The 14,255-nt window shown below is 40.1% G+C and overlaps 1 protein-coding gene and 1 long non-coding RNA gene across 2 annotated transcripts in view; both read left to right on the forward strand.

The window, feature by feature from the left end:
• Positions 1-14,255, forward strand: part of LOC134668174 (uncharacterized) — a 764,384-nt gene that overhangs the window by 240,723 nt on the left and 509,406 nt on the right. The gene's annotated exons all lie outside the window — the stretch shown is intronic.
• Positions 417-12,876, forward strand: LOC134668100 (pleiotropic regulator 1). The gene is made up of 10 exons (XM_063525590.1): positions 417-686; positions 2,920-3,044; positions 3,657-3,881; positions 4,763-4,849; positions 5,981-6,066; positions 6,842-6,964; positions 7,681-7,752; positions 8,342-8,516; positions 11,747-11,892; positions 12,665-12,876. Exons 1-10 carry the CDS (start codon positions 571-573, stop codon positions 12,854-12,856), a joined length of 1,347 nt encoding a protein of 448 aa, XP_063381660.1. The 5' UTR covers positions 417-570; the 3' UTR covers positions 12,857-12,876.

Here is a 14,255-nt window from a genome sequence, read left to right on the forward strand (position 1 = left end):
AACTTTATAAAACTGGGCCCTCGATGCATCAAAAAAGGCAACACTTGATTTGAAGTTCACCTTGTCAACAGTATGGTTGTCCTTTTTTGACAAATGGCATTTTAAAAGAGCGAGGAGAGAGAAATGATACTAGTTGCTGCGCCGTCAAAGAGAACAGAAAAGGTAGGGGCCTTGCTTCCTACAAAACCGGAGTTTGACAGCGGTTCAGGGTCGACCACAGATAGGATTCGACTCATATAGTCCCTTTCTAATATATGGCACTATCCCTTTCGGCTGTTTGGGGTTGCCCGAAGGGAGCAGTTTCGCACCCCTGCCAGAGTATAGGGTTCCGATGCCAACTCCATGGAACCCCAAGCACAAACAAATACATTCCTGAACGAAAAGTTTCTGTCATGTTCAGCTATCAAAGTGACAGATCAAAATTGACGCGACGCCGTATGCTTGCTAGGGTATTTACGGAATTATTATTTTAATAATAAATTAATATGACTAGATATCTGTAGTTTAATAAGTGACTAGTAAATATTGAAACATAATAGTTTAATTAGTGTTAAACTATAACGCAACAAAATGGCTGACGACGTGATAAAGCACTCCGTTCACACTTTGGTGTTCAGATCGTTAAAGAGGTCTCACGATATGTTCCTGGCTAACCAGGGAATGCTGCCGCCAATTGATGAGAAAGCGTAAGTATAGAACTCATAATTACATTAAGAAAGTACTCTGTTAGTTCGCCCATCAAAGATTTTTGACGATGAAACCATTCTAGGTTATATTTTGGAAAATGTTTACCCTCAACTTTGAGCGCAAATTACGATAACTCTACGTGAAAGTTGTAGTAAAAACCGGGCAAGTGCGAATCGGACTCGCGCACGAAGGGTTCCGTAATGCAAAAAAAAAACAAAAAAAAGCAAAAAAAAAACGGTCACCCATCCAAGTACTGACCACTCCCGACGTTGCTTAACTTTGGTAAAAAATCACGTTTGCTGTATGGGAGCCCCACTTAAATGTTTATTCTATTCTGTTTTTAGTATTTGTTGTTATAGCGGCAACAGAAATACATCATCTGTGAAAATTTCAACTGTCTAGCTATCACGGTTCCTGAGATACAGCCTGGTGACAGACAGACGGACGGACGGACGGACGGACGGACGGACGGACGGACGGACGGACAGCAAAGTCTTAGTAATAGGGTCCCGTTTTACCCTCTGGGTACGGAACCCTAAAAAGAACATGTGAACTCTTTCCTTTAACCGTATGTTCACAAGTTTCAACTCCTATTGTGTAATTTTTCTAACTGTAGTTATTTCTATAGTTCGTTTTTTTTAGCATTAGAAATAAGGTAAACAATCTTGATGTGTCTTACAATTGAAAAACACATTTAAAAATAAGTTACGGCAAATATGTAACAATTATGAATCTAATACAATCATTTATATTCTTCTGCTTTCATAAGTACTTAATAGTTTTTGATTTTTAAAAAGCGTTTTTCATATATAGCCTGACAAGTTCTTTTTTAGCCCTGATATAATGTCGCTACAAACAGCTTACATATAGCAACAATACGTGTACGTCATGAATAGTCGGGACAGTGTGTATTGGCATCGTGCAAGAGCGAGTGAGGTATACAATTATGTACATGTGAGTTGTAGAAGTATGTTTCCCAATCGAAACCCAATCGAAAGAGCATGTTTAGTTGATAATTAAGTATGAATAATTTACCTATCCGCCATAATTTGATTCTAAATATTCGACCTCCATATATATATTTACCAGATTCAGTCACTCGTGGTGGTAATGGCTCATTCTTATAATAAATATTTTTGATTATAGCACTAAAGACGCCTTAAATGAGAAAAATAATAATTTAATAATTAATATTCATATTTAGTACAAAACTAACCAGTTTATTACAAACTCACTATGAAAATCAGTACCCGTCATGTCAACAAATAATTTCACAACATTGTTTAATGGAATGCTACTGAATCCCGTATCCTTTTTCTGTCGCAAGTATTTTAATGTATTTAAAATTATTTGTTTAGCATCGGTGTGAATTTTTTTGGGCATTTTGATTGCAAAATCTATTATTATCCTGAAATATTTACAATCATTTTCGATTTGTTTACATCGGTGACATTCAATGACTTTCAATGTCGGATGTCAAACAAAATAATTGCCATTAAAATAAATTAGTTCCATCGAAAATCCGCAACGTGGCGAGGGCTAAAAAGGAACTTGTTAGGCTTTAATAGAATTGTCAAGATCGCTTACCTTCTTGCAAGTTCTTTCTAATGCTAAAAAAAAACAAACTATAACCAAAGCTCGGCAGGGGTGAGCCATTTTGACGTCACTTATGTCAAGTGTAGATATTAATATAGATACACCTTAGAAAGAAATATTAAAATAAAACTTTATTAATTATAATTAAACTAAAATGACAATGCCTTATGTACAAATAAACTTTAATAGTAGCATATGGATGGATATACATATTATTTGAAGAGGTTTACTAAAAAAGCTTGCTATAAAATTTATTTGTTTTAATGGCGACGTAAAGATCGTAGCGGAAAGGCAGCCTAAATAAAATTATTTCTTTAGTTATTAAATTACACCACATATACCATCGAATGACAAGGCACGTCCATGTTGTGCAAACTCTGAAAACAGCTCACCCCCGCCGAGCTCTGACTATAACTATAAACATTTAATATAGGTGTGAACAATTTATACTGTTGTTGAATATACAATATACTATAGTTCTGCCCTTGCATTAGTAAAGTTCCTTGAATTGATATTCTTGATGACTAGATAACCTTATCATCCTTAGTTGAATTTTATTGTTAAAAAAAAAATGTTTGCATTTGCATTAGTGCAATTTGGTTTTATTGACAATGTTAACTGTTTTAAATGTTGCAGTGAGAAAATCCTAAAGTCTGTGAAGGCCAGAGACAGCTATGGCCAAGTAATGGCGGCCGTGCAGAAGGCTCAAGCTGTCAAGCAGCAGGAGGTGATGAGCCGGCCGGAGACACCACATGATACAGGTATGACAACAATACAGAGCAGCATTTGGGAGCATAGGTAGTATGACACTTTTATTCATGAAATGAAAGGCTGGTATTGCTTGTAGATACTATTTAATTTTATAATATGTTTTGCAGTACATATGGTGTTACTTATAGGTGACTATGTCGAAAATTTAAATGGCCTTATGTGTCGCTTAACTTCAAACTCGGGTAAATCCATTGGACCCTCTCAGCAAATATCTACCCTATTACGTTTTCTTAGTACCAAAATCGCATAATCTGACAGATGGATTTACCCGAGTTTGAAGTTAAGCGACTCATATTATGTACTGTTATTTTTTCCTATTTTTTGCACTTGTATCATACTGTACAGTTATCTTCTTCTTCAGCAAAAATTATTATTTTGTGAGATGATGATTATCTATTTGGTTGACAATCATCATTTTTGAGTAGGTGGCATGATAACTTTGAGCAAAACTGTCACACATTGCCTTTACATTGTGGTAAGATCATGATGATAAAATTGAACATTAAACATGTATGTAGTTACAAACTAGAATATTGACATTTTTGATCTTTAAAAAGTATCCAGTCTTATTCCCTAACCATGTATGTTATTGCTTCCGACAGAAATTGCAGAATCAGCAGCTCTAGGCTCCGACGGTGCCATGCTCCCATTCACGGGGCCCGCACCGTCCCCCGCGCCGACCTCCACCGCTCTCGCACCCCGGAAACCACCCACCATGCCCAAACCAAAGTGGCACGCTCCGTGGAAACTGTTCAGAGTTATATCGGGCCATCTTGGCTGGGTGCGGTGTGTTGCTGTTGAGCCAGGGAACGAGTGGTTTGCTACAGGTAAATTTACTTTTGATTATTCTGTTGGTCTTGTCTGCTTTAGCACATTTAGGGCCAAGAACCCGACTGTCTGGTACACTGTTCGTAGCGACTACGCGCTCCATACGGCAAAACCGTGGCTACGAGCTACGAGCGTAACCTGTAGCACGTAGTGGCAATGAATGTGTTAAATTATTCCATTCATCTTGTATTTAGAATAAATTATTATGAAAGTGGTGGTGGCCGAGTGGATATGACGCCTGACTTTCAATCCGGAGGTCGCGGGTTCAAATCCTGGCTCGTACCAATGAGTTTTTCGAAACTTATGTACGAAATATCATTTGATATTTACCACTAGCTTTTCGGTGAAGGAAAACATCGTGAGGAAACCTGCATACATCTGCGAAGAAATTCAAAAGGTGTATGTGAAGTCCCCAATCCGCATTGGGCTAGCGTGGGGACTATAGCCCAAGCCCTCTCGCGCATGAGAAGAGGCCTGTGCCCAGCAGTGGGACGTATATAGGCTGAGATGATGATGATGATTATGAAAGTAGAATCATCCGTAATTCTGGAATACCTACATCATGCTCTGCACACATGCCATTGCTGGGATTTGAGCCAAGGATTATGTTAGCAGGAGCTGTCAACTAGCTAGACTAAAGTGATCATTACAAAGATTACAACATGATGAATAGAATGAAATAGGTGAAAAATGGGAACCCTTACCTGTAGATTCAATCATGCCTATCTGTCCGTCCATATATCTGTCTGCGTCAATCCGTCCGTCCGTCACAGATAATTTGCTATTTTGCAGCAAATTATCTGTGACGGACGGACGGATTGTCAGGGTTGGTTTGCTAAATAAGTATTTTATAATTCGCAAATTCCATTCCATGTTTCAGGAGCCGCAGATCGTGTAATCAAGATTTGGGATCTGGCTAGTGGTAAACTCAAGGTGTCGCTCACGGGACACGTCAGTACTGTTAGAGGTAAGAAACAGCGTAGATGAATGAATGCGACGCTATACCGGGTGTGGCCTGTAACATGAGCAAAAAATTAAACTGTAGGCTGTACTCCTAATACTGACCAACATTTGTTCAGCGACCTTTAAAAATAACTTGTGGTTTGATTTTTAATATGCTTTAAAGTTTATTGTAAGACGCAATGTTTAAGGCGTGACAAGCAACGTCAATCACAATGATATGGCGTGGCGATGGCGTCCATTGCAGATAATATTTATTTTGTATGAAAAATAAGGAGTCTAAATACTTCATCATTTTTAAAAGTTGTTGAACAAAAGTGTCACCGTTTGAGGAGTACAATCTATGTTTTAATTATTTGCTCGTGTTACAAGGCCACACCCGGTATAGTAATGTGACGCCGCAAAAGGTAGCCGCAGCAGGCGTGGCCATAGACTAGGAATCCTCTAGACCGAGTTTAGAGCGATTATTTCATGCAACCGATGATGCCAAAAATGCGGGGGTGCGCGGGACGAGGTGAGCGAAGTCCCGTGCCGTGATTGGTCCGTTCAAAGACACGGACGTCACACAAAGACACTTTGAGTAAAATTCAAAGTGAAAGACAGACTCGAACATGGAGTAAAATTACCGTATGCGTGGCAGAGGGGGTAGCGCGACTATGCTCAGTCTGGCGGATGTTTTGTCTGTGGGCGTGGCTCATTCCGCGATTTCGTCGCTTTGCTACAGGTAGCTACAAGTACACCCATTCCACACCAATTTTAGTGGCTAGCCATAAGCCGCGCGTGGCGCTGTCGCCACCTAGCGGCCATATCTGTCCTGATAGTAACAGACGCGTTTTGTTAGAGAGTGAGTCTTCTGTGTCTAGTACTATTATTTATTTTGTGACCGCAGTTACACCTGAAGTAGATGGAACTTTACAGTGCCATATTTTCTGGCTACTGGTTCTGGTCAAACATTATCGGTTATCAATTTTGTTACCAATGTTAAAATAAAATATAAACAAAAATGTATATAACTATTATCCATTTAATTCAATTCATGTTCAGAAAAAAAAAACGATTGACGCCAATAAAGGAATTAATTCAAATAGCATAGAAAAAAAAAAACTAGTAAATATTGATGCTAATTTTTAAATTTCAGGTATGGAAGTTTCCTCGAGACATCCATATTTGTTCAGCTGCGGTGAAGACAGACAAGTTAAATGTTGGGACTTAGAATATAATAAGGTAAATAACGATGTTTACGTATTATTTAATTTACTGCAGCGCTTTATGTGTTTTACTGATATCTAGGCTGAATATTTCATATTCGTAAATTGTTCCTGAAATTTTAATGATTTTTTATTAATAAGCCTCTGAATTCTGCTAGGTTTACTAGATTTTTTTATTATTATTATGAATGGGCTTACTCATGGCCACAGACTAGCCGAGGCGTAGACGTGGCCTACGATGGAGCGAGCTCTTTTACTTTCGACTAGTCTTCTAAAGTCCATCAAGATCTGGCAATTTCCTCACAATATCCCGGGACTATTCTCCAGATTTGGACGCACTTAAAATTTAGGGGGCCTAGATAAGAAAACGTCTATGGAACTAGTTACGTGACTTTTTGTAGCATCTGTTTGGCGTTTATGTACGGTTGTCATCTTGGTTAGGCCCCCATGAAAGAGAATAGAGTGCATAGGGACGGATTGTCAAAGTAAATTATGTAGCCACTGTAAATTTACTGATATCATTCGACAGAAAATAAAACCAAGAACGCCATTTGACTTTGATCCTTATTCTTTCACTGATATATGTTAACTTATTATATTAATATTAACGCCATCTAAGGCCAAATGTATGATGCAATCTTTTCGAGCGATGGCGCCATAACCTTCAGCCTACTCTCGAGTAGATGGCGTTAATATTATGATTTACCATGACAGTAACTCTATTTCAAATTCTCTTTGCCCCCAGAGACTATAGTCTTGACTGTATTACGAGTAACTTGATAAATTTGCAGGTGATCCGTCACTACCATGGGCACCTATCGGCGGTGTACACACTGGCCCTACACCCCAGCATCGACGTACTGGTGACGGCGGGACGCGACGCCACCGCCCGAGTGTGGGACATGCGCACTAAGGTCATTATTCTTTTATTTGGGTACCCAAAGGGTAAAAATGGGACCATATTACTAAGACTCCACTGTCCGTCTGTCTGTGTGTCACCAGGCTGTATTTCACGAACCGTGATTTTCACAGATGATGTATTTCTGTTGCCGCTATAACAACAAATACGGGACCCTCGGTGGACGAATCCGACTCGCACTTGTCCGGTTTTTTGTGGTTCATCAAAAAGCCAAATGTATAAAAATTCTAGGCATTTCTGGTGATTCATATTAATGCAGTGAACGCATATAACCTGTATTAATGTGGGAACGTCGGTGGCAGGGAGGAAGGCCTTTTTTCTGCTGATCCGATGTCTCCTTGGGATTGAAATGGCTGACGACAACATACCATAACAACTTATGAACCTACGTAACTCGGTAATTTTTGTACCGAACCAAACTTCACAAGTTGGAGACTCACTGTGAATAGAAAATTGCGTCCAACCGTCCCGTTCGAATTGTTTTGAACCATTTGCCCGTTATTTGACTAAGGGTGCTATTCCATCTGTCTAATATATTGGTCCAATGTATATTTGCGTCTCACATTTTGCTTAAAGCGAGAGCGGGACGCAATCAACATTGGACAGGTGAAATACCACCCTTACTCAAAAATGTTACGTAAATGCCAACATCATTCCTAGCAGAGAGTAGCAATTCTAAACGTTAATTGAACCTTATTTCTGTGTTGACAGGCTAATGTCCACACCCTCACTGGACACACAGACACCATTGCGTCACTACAGTGCCAGGCAGGTGAACCACAGGTTAGTGCATTAAACTACATATTTTATATTGTACTTTCTTTTCAAATGTAGGTAAGTACAATCGCCTGCACTCGCGGTGTTCCACCCTTAGGACGATACTCGTTTGAACGCCTTGCAGGTACCAGGTAGTAAGGATTAAGGCAATATTTACCGAACTGGAATACCGCGAGCGCAGGCGATTGTACATCTGCATTTAGAGCCTGCGTCTATGGCTGTGAATACATTCTAACAAGGTATAAGGTGGGGTAAGACTATCACCGGGATAATACTATATCACTCGTATGGAATTCTCATACTGTTTTTCTTGCCCTGAGCAAAATAAACTATGTTAGTCTTACCCCACCTTACATGCTTAAAACTTAAAATCTGTCAATATTAGGAATGATTTTTATTCAATGATTTGAACTGGATGAAAACCAGTAGGAAAATAAAGGGAGCAGAATTAATTCCGCCTTCTACCTATTTTATTTTGAAATGGTATTAAAAATAATTTTTAATATTGTGTTACTCGTATTAGTTTTAAATTCAATAAACTAGTTACCATTTTCGGTGGCTGCACTGCACTGTGACGATTTAATTTGTGTCTCAGATCATCACAGGCTCGCACGACTCAACAATCCGGCTCTGGGACTTGGCTGCAGGCAAATCTCTGTGCACACTCACCAACCACAAGAAATCTGTGCGGTCCATCGTGATCCACCCCACGCTATACACCTTCGCTTCGGCCTCGCCAGACAATATCAAACAGTGGAAGTGTCCAGAAGGTAAACAAGTCGACTTAAGCTTAATCTTAAGCCTTTTAAACAATTACAGTTACATCTTAAATTCTGCAGCAGTGTGGGAAGATCAAAAACCGGACAAGCGCGAGTCGGACTCGCCCACCGAGGGTCCCGTACTTTTTAATATTTGTTATAGCGGCAACAGAAATACATCATTTGTGAAAATTTCTAACTGTCTAGCTATCACGGTTCATGAGATACAGCCTGGTGACAGACAGACAGTAGTGTCTTAGTAATATGGTCCCGTTTTTACACTTTGGGTACGGAACTCTAAAAACTATTAGCGTTTACTAATAACACCTGAGGCGTTATTCGCCCAGCTTTTCTCTGAAAGAAAAGGTGCTGAGACGTTTATTTCAGTACCTAACTTTTACCTAATAAGGGCAAAGAAAAATCGATCATAGTCGACTTTTTAAAGCGTTTACATTATATTTCCATTCACTACATTATCGAACGAGCGAGCGAAGCGAAGCGAAGTTCTTACATTCGACTTCGGACACGCGGCCGGCTAGCGGCACGTCCCGGCATTTCGATGTTTTTAAGCTGAACTGTCAGAAGATAGTTTGATACTCAAGAACTTAAGTAAATTTGTCCTAATTTAAATGAAATTGGGTAAACGTGTAGTTGAGGGCAGCAAATTTTAGTCATTAAATTATGAGCAGGCTTTATCAAGAGGTTATTAAGCTAGAAGAGCTTAAAATGCTAAAAAGCTATTTGTGAGGGGTCATGCATTTCTGGTTATCTTTTTTGTAAGAAAGTATGGTCGAGTTTGGTATCAAATGAAAGCGCTCGCCTTGCACTTTTATAATATCGTCTTTAAATTTACCATTTTGGAATAATTAGCAAGATAAAAATAAACATAGTATAGGTATTTGACATTTGGCAAGAAACTATGGAAGGTAGAGGTTCTACACTCCATAGATACAAGAAACATTACGGCTTACCACAGATACAGTTTATTTTAATCTCTATGGTGAATCAGTTAAAGGCTCCACAGAGCTTACAATTATAGTTTGTCAAAGGACTGTCTCGTTTCAAACAAACACAGACAGAGAGAATGATACTATCTTTGTCTTACACCAGTACTAGCACCCGAAAGAAAAGGACGAGTATAGATTTTTTGTTCTTATTTACTGACAAATTTGATTTGACAACTATATTCGCACACGTTTTCAATCCATTGTCGACTTTAGCCTCGCCACAAGGCCACAGACGTTCGAAATGGGGTTGGCAACTGTCAAAGGTTTGTATAGATGGCGCCATCATAGCTTGCCTCTTTGTCTATGAGATTTGGCTTAAATGACTGGCATCCAGGACATAAATATTCATTACAAACAAAAAATTGACACAATTCTAGGGATTGACAGGGCAAGCTATGCTGGCGCCATCTTCAAAATACTTCGACCGGCCAACCCCATTTTCCGAACGGAATGACATTTGTAGAGCGACGTCCCGTTCCTACCTGTCATTCATTCCGTACGGAAACTGAATGAAAATTCCGAACGTCTAGACGTTCGGAATTTTCATTCAGTTCGTCTGCGGCCAAGGTAAGTGTGCAACAAAATATAGATGAAGATGGCGGCCATGCACTATGTCATAAAAATCGTCACGGATGTCGTTTTTTAGGTTTTGGGGGGCGCAGATTTCGATGATGATGATTATTTTGAAATCCAACATGGCGGCCATGCACTATGTCATAAAAGTCGTCATGGATGTCGTTTTATAGGTTTTAGGGGGCCCCGATTTCGAAAATGATGACCATTTTGGAATCCAAAATGGCGGCCATGCACTATGTCATAAAAGTCGTCATGGGTGTCGTTTTATAGGTTTTAGGGGGGCACAGATTTCGAAAATGATGACCATTTCGGATTCCAAAATGGCAGCCATGCATTATGTTATAAAAGTCGTCATATATGTTGTTTTATAGGTTTTAGGGGGCGCGGATTTCGAAAATGATGACCATTTTGGAATCCAACATGGCGGCCATGCACTATGTCATAAAAGTCGTCATGGATGTCGTTTTATAGGTTTTAGGGGGCCCCGATTTCGAAAATGATGACCTTTTTGAATTCCAAAATGGCGGCCATGCACTATGTCATAAAAGTCCTCATGGATGTCGTTTTATCGGTTTTGGGGGGCGCAGATTTCGATAATGATGACCATTTTGGATTCCAAGATGGCGGTCATGCACTATGTCATAAAAGTCGTCATGGATGTCGTTTTATAAGTTTCGGGGGGCGCAGATTTCGATAATAATGATCATTTTGGATTCCAAAATGGCGGCCGTCCACTATGTTATAAAAGTCGTCATATATGTCGTTTTATAGGTTTTTGGGGGCGCAGATTTCGAAAATGATGACCATTTTGGAATCCAACATGGCGGCCATGCACTATGTCATAAAAGTCGTCATGGATATCGTTTTATAGGTTTTAGGGGGCGCAGATTTCGAAAATGATGACTATTTTGGAATCCAAGAATACTACTCCAAGAATCCAAGAGCATTATGTCATAAAAGTCGTCATGGATGTCACTTTGTAGGTTTTAGGGGGCCCTGATTTCGAAAATGATGATCATTTTAGAATCCAAAATGACGGCCATGCAGTATGTCATAAAAGTCGTCATGGATGTCGTTTTATTGGTCATGATCATCATTTTCGAAATCTACAGACCTGTTTCAAATAAGGTATAGGTAGATGCATCCTAGTAAGTCAACAACATCTATATCTACTATCGAATTGTACTTTTGATAGTAGTACGAAATGTAATCTGAAAGGAGTCAAGTAATATATTCCTGTAATGAAGAATCTACATTGATTCCAATTACTAGTAATTGTAGTATTCGAAAATTGATTCCTGATTCCTCAAATGGAATTGTACTTAGTAGGTAATTCGGTATTGTTAGATAACAAAGTAATCTGGGAATCGGTAATCAGATTACAAAGTAATTTCCAGTAATCGTGGAATCAGGAATCAATTACGAAATGCCCATCTCGGACTAAGTAGCACTGCATTCAATTGATCTTTTTGGCGAACGGCGAGTTCACAGTTCGGGGCGAACTACTAGTTTGATAAAATCAAAAATGTCTTTATTGCAAGATTATGGTACATTTACAATAGTAAAGATGTTACAAGGTTTATCAGAGCACATAATCTACCCGTCAGAGCATGCAATAGGTTCATCTCCTTCATAACTACTTATTGAATAATTTTCCAGGAAAGTTCATCCAGAACTTATCCGGCCACAACGCCATCGTGAACTGCATGGCGGTCAACCCTGAGGGCGTCCTCGTCAGCGGCGGCGACAACGGCACCATGTACTGCTGGGACTGGCGCACCGGATACAACTTCCAGCGGTTGCAGGTCTGTTTATATTTCTTTTTCGTTCGTTATTATGTACGTACCATGAACGCGTAAAATAATTCACCAAGAACATCTTGATTTGGAGACCGCATAGTGTGTCCAAAGCTGAATCCTTATGTCTCATCTACACTATCGGCGATGATAGACGATGACTGGCGTGGACGATAGTGTTGGGGGCATATACTCGCAGTCCCCGCCAGTAATCGTCTATTGTTTCGCCAGTAATGTGCCTGCGACCCGTGAGTTGTCGGTTTTTGGGCACACATCAAAGGCAATCGCCGGGTGGTTGCTACTACAGATAGTGTAGATGATTGCATGATGATACTATGAACGATCATCGCCGATAGTGTAGAGGAGGCATTAGCTCTGCTACATGGCGTACATGAATGACTAAGGGATTAGGGAATCGGACAGCTTGGCGGGCAAGCAGCTTAGTAGGGCGGGGTAGGAAAACGTAAATCAAGGTACACACGAGTTCTTATCAAGATCGTCCCGCCCATTCTGGTTCCGCAGTCTGAAACCATCGACACGAGAAGAAGATCAAGATCGTAGGCCACCGTTGGGCCCCGGAATGATGCAGGTTTCATTTACACATTAGGTATACTCCAACCTGTTCGTGATTGACAAATGGGTTTTATGTTTTATTTACATTGAATTTGAGCTTATCAGTAATCAGAGAGCCAGTGTTTCAAAATTGACCCAGCCCATGCTACACTAAGGGTTTGGTACCAAGTATCTCTTGACCTAAATTAAAAATTTCCTTTTTCATCAGTCGGCAGTTCAACCCGGTTCAATGGACTCCGAGGCGGGCATCTTCGCGATGACCTTCGACCGCTCCGGCGCCCGTCTCATCACGGCCGAGGCCGACAAGAGTATCAAGATATACCGCGAGGATGACACGGCCTCAGAGGAGACTCATCCTATCAACTGGCGTCCGGAGATTCTCAAGAGGAGGAAGTTTTAATAAACTATGGATTTTCAAAAGTACTTTCTTTTATTTCTACCATCTTGCATATAAAGTAGAAGTACTAGTGCTCGACGCTGCACTAGTATTCGACATGGGCACTTTCTGTCAAAGTAATATAGGTTAAATTTGAACGGCGAAGATTTTACTGTATTCAAATTTAATCCTTGTCACTTAGACATAAAATGCCCATGTCGAATACTAGTGCAGCGTCGAGAACTAGTACTTCTACCTTAGTGTGATCATTCCGTTTTTAGGGTTCCGTACCCAAAGGGTAAAACGGGACCCTATTACTAAGACTTCGCTGTCCGTCCGTCCGTCCATCTGTCTGTCACCAGGCTGTATCTCACGAACCGTGATAGCTAGACAGTTGAAATTTTCACAGATGATGTATTTCTGTTGCCGCTATAACAACAAATACTAAAAACAGAATAAAATAAAGATTTAAATGGGGCTCCAATACAACAAACGTGATTTTTGACCAAAGTTAAAAGACGTCGGGAGTGGTCAGTACTTGGACCGTTTTCTTTTTGCATTTTTTTCCGTTTTTTTTTTTTTGCTTTATGGTAAGGAACCCTTCGTGCGCGAGTCCGACTCGCATTTGCCCGGTTTTTTTTAAACCCAAAGCCATTCGCGATGACCTTCGATCCCTCATACACATAATGCAACCTTTTCAGATTGATTCCATTGTAAAGTATTAGGGCCACCCTACACTAGCGTTAGCGTCTAGTCAGCGCTATGAAAAATGGCGTCGCTGCGCAGTTGTGCCAACGTCGCGTCGTGCAGCAGCCAGAGTTGACTAGACGCCGACGCTCGGGTAACGCTAGTGTTGGGTGGCTCGTATATATTAGGGTCAGTAAGGTCATTTAGCATGCACTTTAGTCTCAGGCGATGCCGCTTGGCACGATTGTTCCTTAGGTCAAACAAAGTTGATCTGGCCCGGTAGCCAGGAGATCGTACCATGCAGACCCCCCAAAAAGGGGGGGGGGGGGATGAAAGGTTCGGGACCCTTTCACCCCCCCTTTTTGGGGGGTCTGCATGGTACGATTCCTGTCTACCGGGTCAGATCAACTTTGTTTGACCTAAGGAACAATCGTGCCAAGCGGCATCGCCTGAGACTAAAGTGCATGCACTTCCATACATTTGTGTTCCTTACTAACCCTACTATACTGTTCTTTTTGATCCAGAAACTTTCATCATGGCCAAAGTTTAAGATCAATCTCATTATTATGTCATTTGTGAAAGTAAACTATCCAGTAAAAGGATATTTATTGAAAAAAAAACATAGTTTTAGTATTTTTATTTATTTTTAAAAATAGTGCCTCATAAATTAAACATTACAAAGCGAATTTACAATTAATGTTAAGCAATTATAATTTAAAAGACATTGTGGAATGGA

The sequence above is a fragment of the Cydia fagiglandana genome, chromosome 10 (assembly GCF_963556715.1).
Source record: "Cydia fagiglandana chromosome 10, ilCydFagi1.1, whole genome shotgun sequence".
Lineage (NCBI taxonomy): Eukaryota > Metazoa > Arthropoda > Insecta > Lepidoptera > Tortricidae > Cydia > Cydia fagiglandana.

Coding starts and splice junctions, on each gene's coding strand:
- LOC134668100 (XM_063525590.1), top strand. CDS start 571: ATGGCTGACGACGTGATAAAGCACTCCGTTCACACTTTGGTGTTCAGA. Junction 6,965..7,680: donor TGTGGGACATGCGCACTAAG/GTCATTATTCTT, acceptor CTGTGTTGACAG/GCTAATGTCCACACCCTCAC. Junction 8,517..11,746: donor ACAGTGGAAGTGTCCAGAAG/GTAAACAAGTCG, acceptor ATAATTTTCCAG/GAAAGTTCATCCAGAACTTA.